General features: G+C 40.0%; 1 protein-coding gene across 1 annotated transcript; it reads left to right on the plus strand.

The window, feature by feature from the left end:
• Positions 1–1,599: 1,599 nt before the first annotated feature.
• On the plus strand, positions 1,600–6,717 carry LOC133441828 (extracellular calcium-sensing receptor-like). Its single transcript, XM_061719501.1, has 8 exons — positions 1,600–1,727; positions 2,164–2,452; positions 2,546–2,632; positions 2,839–3,030; positions 3,741–4,274; positions 4,372–4,596; positions 5,593–5,716; positions 5,816–6,717. Exons 1-8 carry the CDS (start codon positions 1,678–1,680, stop codon positions 6,715–6,717), a joined length of 2,403 nt encoding a protein of 800 aa, XP_061575485.1. The 5' UTR covers positions 1,600–1,677.
• The last annotated feature ends 3,703 nt before the right edge of the window (positions 6,718–10,420 follow it).

The following is a 10,420-nucleotide window of genomic DNA, read 5'->3' on the forward strand; positions in this document are numbered from 1 at the left end:
GTTCCACCACATCCCAAGGGTGCTCTATTGGATTGAGATTTGGTGATTTTGAAGGCCATTTGAGTACAGTCAACTCATTGTAGTGTTCAAGAAAACAGTCTGAGATTATTTGTGCTTTATGACATCACGTGTTATCGTGCTGGAAGTAGCCATCAGAAGATGGGCATACTGTGGTCATAAAGGGAAGGACATGGTCAGCAAAAATACTCAGGTACTAATGCCCCACACTATTACCCCACCATGGCCCTGCGATAGACTGGTGACCTGTCCAAGGTGTACCCCTGCCTCTCGCTTGTAATGAGCTGGGATAGGCTCCAGCAGACCCCTGTGACCCTGCAAAGGATAATAAAGGTATGGATGGCTGGATGGATGGATGGATGGATGGATGGATGGATGGATGGATGGATGGATGGATGGATGGATGGATGGATGGATGGATGGATGGATGGATGGATGGATGGATGGATTACAGGACCACCAGCCTGAACCGTTGATGCATGGATCCATGCTTTCATGTTGGTGACGCCAAATTCTGACACCTCCATCAGTCTCTAGAAATCGAGACTCATCAGACCAGGCAATGTTTTTCCAATCTTCTGTTGTCCAATTTTGGTGAGCCTGTGCGAATTGTAGCCTCAGTTTCTTATCCTTAGCTGACAGGAGTGGGACCTGGTGTGGTCTTCTGCTCCTGTAGCCCGTTCGCCTCAAGGTTCGACGTGTTGTGCATTCAGAGATGCTCTTCTGCATACCTCAATTGTAACGAGTGGTTATTTGAGTTACTGTTGCCTTTCTATCAGCCGAACCAGTCTGGCCATTCTCCTCTGACCTCTGGCATCAACAAGGCATTTGTGTCCACAGAACTGCCACTCACTGGATATTTTCTCTTTTTTTGATCATTCTCTGTAAACCCTATCGATGGTTGTACGTGAAAAAATCACAGTAGATCAGCACTTTCTGAAATACTCATACCAGCCCATCTGGCACCAACAAGCATGCCAACGTTCCGAGTCACATAAATCACCCTTTTTCCCCATTCTGATGCTCTGTTTGAAATGCAGCAGATTGTTTTGAGCATGCCTACATGCCTGAATGCATTGAGTTGCTGCCATGTGATTGGCTAATTAGACATTTGCATGCAACGAGCAGTTGGACAGTTGTACCTAATAAAGTGGCCAGTGAGTGATATTCATGCAATCAAATATGATACATATGACAAAAAAAAACGTTATATTTGCATGTTATATGGTCATTTTGTACCTATGATACATTTGGGATGGGAAGAGGTGCGGGGATGAGGGGCGGGGTTGGGGGGGGCCTCCAAATATATATATATATTTTTTTATCAACTGAAACCTGATGAAATACCTGAGGTGGAGCTTCTGGTGTCCAATCAAGGAACACTCTGTCATTCACAACAAAGGCTTATCATTACTTGCCTAATTCAGAACTCTTTCTCTTTTACAGAGGATGCCTAACAAAATGGTTCTACCTCTTTTGTTTTCTTTGCTTTATCATGTTAATGTTCTTGCTTCAGCATTTTCCTCAGTCTTCCGCCTCAGCTCTCCAGCTACATCTGCAGTCAAAGTGTGCAATCTTCGAAACAGCTTCCAGACAAATTTTGTAGCCAAGGGTGAATTTATTATTGGAGGGATCTTTCCTCTTCATTACAACCAAGAAATGCCTGACATTAACTCCACTTACAGGCCACCACCAGTGAAGTGCAATGGGTGAGCTTATAATAGTTCATTTACCGTATTATTTGCAGCTAAATAATGTGCGGGTTTGTAACACTGAGACTTGGTAGTCAGCATTATATTTTCCAGTGCATGGAATCATTCTGAAGGTATAGACCTCTGATGATTTAGACATTTATGTGTTTGGAACCATGGTACATTTTATTTCAACTTCAGATTAATGCAAAAAAGAGATGCAAAATATTAGCTTTCAAATTTGATTTATTGGAAGAAAAAATATGTTTATTTAATTTCTTTCTATTTAGAAATTTAAGTTGTTAGCACATGAGAAAATTTGATTTTGTACGCTTTATTATTCAAAACAACATATACTGTACGCAAATCCAGTTTTGGAAAATTAAGCAATATTTCTGTCTCTAATGATTGTGTTCAATGTATGTGTGGCGTCCGCATCAACGCCGAGCTGCAGATTCGATCCCAGAGCATTTCGTTGGGCTCAGACCATGAGGCTGGCAGTGGAGGAGATCAACCAGAGTTCAGAACTATTACCCAATTACACCCTGGGTTACAAAATCTTTGATTCATGTGCATATCCACTAACGGGCCAGAGGGCTGCTCTGGCTGTGTTGAACGGGCCGAGTGAGGATGACTCTCCCATGTGCAGCGGTGCTTCTCCACTCCTCGCTGTGATTGGGGAATCAGGCTCTGCTCAGTCCATTGTGGTGTCAAGAATCTTGCAGCCCTTCAGAATCCCAATGGTACTGTAACGGAGGCTCATTGTAATTCCTGCATACATTAATATTATTATTTTACCTTTTTTACTGTGCTTTCTTTTATCCTTCTTCATGCAGATCAGTTACTTTTCTTCATGTGCATGTTTAACTGACAGAAAAAAATATCCAACCTTTTTCAGAGTAATCCCTAATGATGATTACCAGGTAAGAGTTCAAAAATCGATGAGAAAAAATATTTATTTGTGCAGTTTTTGCATAAATATTTTTCTTGTGTTCATTTCCTCGTCTTATATATTCAAAACCATACTCTCATCTTTCAAATTGAAGCACAGATAGTTGAATACCTCATAATATTCAAATGAAGAATTTTTATGTCTGTGTTTTTGCAATTAACTTATTGGGGAGAAAAGGTGAAGGCCATCGCCCAGCTGCTGGTGCACTTCAATTGGACTTGGGTCGGGATTATCCGAGGAGATCATGAGTACGGCCGTTTTGCAGTGCAAGGTCTACTGAGGGAATTACAGCGCACCAGTGTATGTGTGGCTTACCGGGAAATGATCCCTCTACTTTATAATCGCCAGAAGGCCCTGGAGATAATGCAGGTAGATTGAGAGGAGTACTGATTTAGGTTTGATGGCAGAATAGTTGCTCTTTGATATTATTTTGTTTTCATTGACCATGAATATAACACCCCTTCATGTTTTTTCACCTCATTCATATAAATCCTCATCATAACTGCTACTTGTTACTGCTCTTGAGATCTGTTACCATAAGATCACTAATCTATTTGCATTAACACCAAATATGCTCTACATGCTCTACACAGTCACTAAATAAAGGACAGAATTAATAAAGAACAACCTTAAATGTAATCATTTAGATTCCAGGAGTCACCATTTGAGAGAATTAAAAAGTGATTCATAGTTCATATTTATTTCTGATGTACACAGATCATATCCCTATAATTGTTTTGTAAGTTATTATCATTAACCCTGATCTAAACACTGAACAGATCAGAACATGCGTAACTATGTACACATTACTCTATCATTAGTTACTTTTTGGGCATCATCTAGTAAAGGGAATAATGTTTAATGCATTTTAGCAAAGTTATGTAGTTGCTGTGTAGTTTAGTAGTTGTTGTTTCAAGGTTATTTTACAAATAAATATAGAATATGTAAGTCTAGTCTATAGAATATGTCTAGTTTTCCAAGTGATTTGTTCAGTTGTAATGTTTTTTAATCCAGTCTTGCATTGTGTCCCAATTCTGTCTTGACTCATCCAAGTTTTTTTTCTACGTGTCTCTGTAAAGGTGATGCAAAGCTCTTCAGCAAAAGTGGTAGTTGTATTTTCAGCTGAAGGAGAAATGACACCTTTCTTGAGAGATTATATGACACAGAACATCACTGGAATCCAGTGGGTGGCAAGTGAGGCCTGGGTCACAGCATCTGTCTTCACAGGAAGCGAGTATTATCCCTACTTGGGAGGCACCATTGGGTTTGGCATCAGGAAAGGTCACATATCTCGACTCAGTGACTTCCTGTCAACAGTCAACCCTCAGAGGTATCCCAATAACCTTCTTGTGCAGGAGCTGTGGGAGGCTCTGTATGGTTGCAATCCCTCTACATCTCCTTCCTCCCAGTTGCCACCCTGCACCGGTCAAGAGACACTATTGAAGCAGCACTCAGCTTACATGAATACATCCAGCCCAAGAGTTGCGTATAATGTCTACAAGGCTGTATATGCAGTTGCTCATTCACTGCACAACCTTCTTTTGTGTCAGCCGGGCAGTGGACCCTTTCAAAACAACTCATGTGCTCAAAGTAACAATGTATTCCCCTGGCAGGTATGAGCCAGAACTCTTACCATTTCATTGCACTATTACATTTCAATTCTTGTTAAAGATGTTCTAGCGTATTTAATACTTTTCATTTGTTTTTAAGCTCCAACATTACATTCAGGAAGTTGAATTTGACATTGATGGAGAGGAGGTTAACTTTGACCTGAAGGGAGACTCTGTACCCTACTATGACATTATTAACTGGCAGAGAGGCACGAGTGGGAACATTGAATTTGTCAACGTGGGGTTGTTTGACGGGACCAAACCTGCTGGAGAGGAGCTGGTGATCCAGGAGGACAGGATAATGTGGGCAGGGCATCAGAGTGAGGCAAGCTGCTCACACTGTGTTTTTACCTTCATCAGATGCCAACTGTTGAAGTTCTGTAGGTTGAAGTGGAGGTAAGTCCGGTGGGCAGGAAAGATTGGATCTCATTTGAATCCTTTTGCTTTGATGCAACAAAGAAGACTTATTCAACATTGGTATTGCATTATGCCACATTTTATTACTCTAATTCTCTAATTCTCAGTGTATTCCTTGTAGTAGACGTCTGCAGTAAAGCATTAGTAAAGCAGGAGACGCAAAATTATTACAGACAATAGTTGTCAATGTTTGTATTGAAAAGAGTGTATAACTACATTTTGTGACACAATATTTCACTGGAAAAGTTTCATTTTCTAAGAAAAATTTTTATTCAGATATCATTGCAATGTAGCAGGGCCGGACTGGAAAACTTTTTCAGGCCAGGAGTCAGTCATGTAACCAGGCCACCTTGGCCTTGCCCACACGGTCACACACACGCACACAGTATGTTTTTGGCTGATTTAAAAAAAATGCACTCAAATATAAGAATAATAGCCACTAAAACACTCACCCTAGTGTCACATGGACATTTTCAGGCCAGGACTCAACTGTGGAGGTGATGACCCACCATATATTCTGAAGCAAAACATGAAATAGACTGCCTCAGTGGCACATCACCATACTAATGAACCCCAACCTACAATAAATCCAAGGTTTCATGTTTGTGCTGGGATACATAACAGCAAGTCAGCAACAGACAGAAAAATTCAACAACACAATCGCTTAATAGAATAATGGATGATGGACGGATGAATGCTTCAACTTTGAGGGTATAGGTGTAGAAAGGATTTCAAAAGAGGAGTATCCAACTGAATGGAGGGATTGTCATTTTCCATCCGTTTTTTTTGCTAAATAAATAATTTGAGTACTTATTAAAATAGCTATTTTTGTATCAAGACTAATCTATCTATTTCTCTTGACACAGCACAGATAGATGTCATTGTGTTCTCTGTGGTCTTGCAGGTGCCAATGTCTGTATGCAGTTCCAGCTGTCCTCCAGGGTCCAGGAAAGCTGTCCGTCGTGGGGAGCCTGTCTGCTGCTTTGACTGTGTACCATGTGACAGTGGCAAAATTAATAATCAGACAAGTGAGATTAAAATTCACGGTAATTTCTACATTGGTTGCCATCAGGTTCCATTTTCATTCTGAAATAATTATTACTTTTTCTTCACCATCTTTCCCATAGATGCAATAGAATGTACATTTTGTCCCGAAGACTTCTGGTCAAACAAAGACAGAACAGCCTGCATCCCAAAGAAGGTGGAGTTCTTGGCCTATGATTCTTTGGGTATAGCCCTGACAGTGATCTCAGTCGTGGGTGCCTGTCTCACCATCAGTGTTTTTGCAGTCTTCTTCCACCACAGAAACACAGCCATTGTCCGGGTGAATAACTCAGAACTGAGCTTCTTCATTCTGTTTGCATTGACTCTATGTTTCCTTTGTTCTCTTGTGTTCATTGGAGAACCGACCCTTTGGTCCTGCATGCTCCGCCATACTGCTTTTAGCATTACATTTTCACTTTGCATCTCCTGCATCCTGGGAAAGACTCTGGTGGTGCTGGCTGCTTTCACTGCAACCAGACCAGGGGACAACATCATGAAGTGGCTTGGGCCCAAGCAGCAAAGAGGCATTATCTTCAGCTGTACCCTGGTTCAAGTAGTCATCTGTGGTGCCTGGCTGATTGATGCTGCCCCTTATCCATCTCGAAACACTGAATATGAACGCTCAAAGATTATTCTGGAGTGTAGTGTTGGATCGAGCTTTGCATTCTGGTGTGTTTTAGGATACATTGGGCTGCAAGCTTGCCTTTGTTTTATACTAGCATTTCTGGCTCGTAAGTTACCTGGCAACTTCAACGAGGCCAAATTCATCACTTTTAGCATGTTGATCTTTAGTGCTGTGTGGCTGGCATTCATTCCTGCGTATATAAGCTCCCCTGGAAACTATGCAGATGCAGTGGAGTCATTTGCTATTTTGGCTTCCAGCTTTGGCCTGTTGTTCTGCCTGTTTGCGCCAAAGTGTTACATTATTTTATTGAGACCAGAAAAAAATACGAAACAGCATCTAATGGGAAATGAAAAGAGGTAATACAGTATGTCAAAAGTAGATACTATTTAAAAATGCAGCATCTATTTTGAATGCTACTTCTCCATAAATTTGAATTAAGCTCACACATGGATAGGCTAGGCAGTTTTAGTTTTGTGCAGAATATATGCAAATGTAGCATTGTGGAAAAAGAAAACATTTAAACTTTTTTAATCAGTCCCATGCAAATCTAGCTTGAGCAGCATTGCTATCCATTAAATCAGATTTTCTTTTTAAGTGTGCCTGGCACCAAAAGGAAATATTTTCAGAGACATCAGGAGCTCAGCCTCACCACAAAATGTTTAATATGTCATTGAATAGTTTTAAGGCGTTCATGGTTTAATCGAATTCTTTTGCACTGCAGACTAATGTGGTGACTGCATATTAAATCTAGCAAGCATTGGGTTAAAAGAGTTGTGAATGCTTGTCAGGTTTTACATTTTACAATTCATCTATATAGAAAGTACACTCCAAAATACCACCATTAAATGGACTTTATATAATTGGAGTCAGGGCAACACGGGCAGCACGGTGGCTTGGTGGTTAGCACTGTAACCTCACAGAAGGTTCCCGGTTCGACTCCCTGGCCAGGCGGGGATCTTTCTGTGTGGAGTTTGCATGTTCTCCCCATGCTTGCGTGGATTCCCTCCGGGTACTCAGGCTTCCTCCCAGAGTCCAAAAACATGCGTAGTAGGTTAATTGATGATTATAAATTGCCCATAGGTGTGAGTGTGAGTATGTCTGGTTGTTTGTATATATGTGGCCCTGTGATGGACTGGCAACCTGTCCAGGGTGAACCCCTGCCTCTCGTCTGAAAATTAGCTAGGATAGGCTCCAGCAGACCCTCGTGACCCTGCAAAAAACATTGCGGGTATAGATAATGGATGGATGGATGGATAATAGGAGTGCATTTCATGAAGAGTAACTTCTCGCACTGAATATCAATATTGTTCACGATCTGGACAAAACTGTGCAAGAAGAAGGAAACTCTTCTCTGCGAACAACATGCAGTTTACAGGTACAGATTGCAAAACATCATGTGACCATAACAGGGGTACAATGGAAGTATGTTTTGTCTTTATAGTTTATATTTCAAGCATTATATTTAGAGAAAAAAAATGTTTTAGACCTGTTTTGCGGCAAATGAGCTGAATCTCAAATACGTTATGTAATGTGTCAAGCAGCAAGGCACCAACCCAAGGCAAAGACCTGAACATATAACAATGGCCAGCTCTACATCCTGATCTCAAACCAATGTAAATTTTGGAGAAGATTCAGAAGAAAAAGGGACATAAAGAAACTAGAAACATGTAACTACAATAATAATACAGTGTGTGTGTTATTGTAATAATATAATCACATGAATTGAAAAAATAAGGAACTAACAATAGCACTGATGAAAATAATGTCACGTATTCATTTCAATTCATTTCATGAGAAATAAAGAAATTTGTCTGAATCTGCTTCTAAGATGATTGAAATATGATCATGTTTAGATAATTTTACAGTTGTCATATATTCTAAAGCATTACTTTAGATGGCAGCAATTTGATGAAAATTCAAATATTCTTTAATGTAAACAGGCATCACATTTACATTGTTAATGAAGTTATACCAATATCCTTACAGGCTACAATAAGTTTCACATTTTACATGGGAATATGCCTCCATGCTGCTGTGCTGAATGCACTGGCGGGCAGATATAATGTTTTTGAAAATTAATTTTCAATATCCATCCATCCATCCATTATCTATACCCACTTTATCCTTTGCAGGGTCACGGGGGTCTGCTGGAGCCTATCCCGGCTACTTTCAGGCAGAGGCAGGGGTTCACCCTGGACAGGTCACCAGTCTATCGCAGGGCCACATATAGAGACAGACAACCAGACACACTCACAATTTAGAATCATCAGTTAACCTAATACGCATGTTTTTGGACTTTGGGAGGAAGCCGGAGTAACCGGAGGGAACCCACGCAAGTACGGGGAGAACATGCAAACTCCACACAGAAAGACCCCTGCCGGGCCTGGGAGTCGAACCTTCTCGCTGTGAGGCAACAGTGCTAACAACCAAGCCACCGTGCTGCCCGACTTTTCAATATAGAGATTCAATTTGGAGTTTTGATCTTTTTTTGTACTTTTTTTTTTATTTGAAAGATGTCAACCAGATGGGACTCTTCTTGTTTTATTTCCTTTATTTGTCCAACCATTCCAAATTAATTGTGTTTTAGGCAAGGCAAAGAAAGGCAAGTTTATTTGCATAGCATGTAGTAGGCTACATAAAAGTGCTTCACAAAGACAAACAACAGCAGACTAAAATAGTCAATAAAAGAAGCATAACAATGCAGACTAAAATATCAGAAGAAACACATAGATTATCACACAGTGAGTGTTTAAGAGTTTTAGGGCTTCTCACTGTTTTATCTAAATATCATCCCCTGTCTCCTGCTCTTGAGCATATTTGTACTCAATTGTCACCACAAATTTAGGTTTCTTTTCTTCACTCTCTATAGTCAAAGACCACAAACCCATCCTAAAGGGGAGTTTTTCCTGGCCACTTTTCAGTTTAAGGCCTTTCTCCCACTAGGGAAGTTTTTACCTGCCATTGTTTATGTAATGTTTATGTAATAATTGCTTGAGGGTCATGTTCTGTGTCTCGGGAAAGCACAGAAACAACTTTTGTTGTAATAGATGCCATTAATAAAATTGAATTGAACTGAATAAGTTACATGTGTTACTGGTAAGAAGTATGATTATTTGTGAACATTTGATATAATTATACCCAAACTGTGTCCTAATTGGCCATGCTGACATTAGAAACATGGTTGCTGCTGTAAAATCCGATCACAGAACTCACCTGGTACCATCTGCATCTCATTTGTGCTTCTGTTGCATATTGTTTGACTTGTAGTTGCATTCAGACATACAATACATACATACTATTAAAGCACTGCATTAGGTCTGCTGTCAATCTACTTCACATACTGTAGGCCAGGGCTATTCAATTGGCGGCCCGCGGGCCACATGCGGCCCGCCAGGAGCTTTTATGTGGCCCCTGGTCATATTTCAAAAAAGGGGGTGTTTGTTGAAATTTTTTTTTTTTTTTTTTTTTTTTTTTTTTTTTTTTTTTTTTTTATAATAGTGATGCACCGAATTTTCGGCCGAAAATAGCAAAAAAAAAACACTTTCGGTGTTCGGTGGAATAAGTGGGGAAAAAACCGAACAGTTAATAACAGCTAACAGACACAGGCAGACACACAGGCAGACAGCCATGCCAGGAATGCTTCACACAAGGTGCGATTTTTATTTGTAATGTGTGCAGAGAATGCATATCGCATTTAAGTTTAAGATGCTTGGTAGCCTTTTTTTAGTTGGTTAACGATGCATAGTGTTTGTACATGTTAATCTCTGTTGGAGATGTTTTTTACTTCGGATTTTTTGCCAGTGTTGCACAGTGTTAATGTTTGTCACGTTATTATTAACCTCCGTTGTATAGAGGACTTGTTGACATCATTAGGCTTCTAGGATTGGCCTGACATTTTTTTCATTTGAATAAGTGAGGACTTTGCATTTCAGATGAACTTCTAAACCTCCTATAATTCGTGATTGTTTAGTTTTGCTGATATAATGCACAGATGTGTCATTAATAAAGGAGCTTATGGTTAATATTTTGGTTGCTTATTTATAACATCAAACTGGCTACTATG

The sequence above is a fragment of the Cololabis saira genome, chromosome 4, assembly GCF_033807715.1.
Source record: "Cololabis saira isolate AMF1-May2022 chromosome 4, fColSai1.1, whole genome shotgun sequence".
NCBI classification, from domain to species: domain Eukaryota; kingdom Metazoa; phylum Chordata; class Actinopteri; order Beloniformes; family Belonidae; genus Cololabis; species Cololabis saira.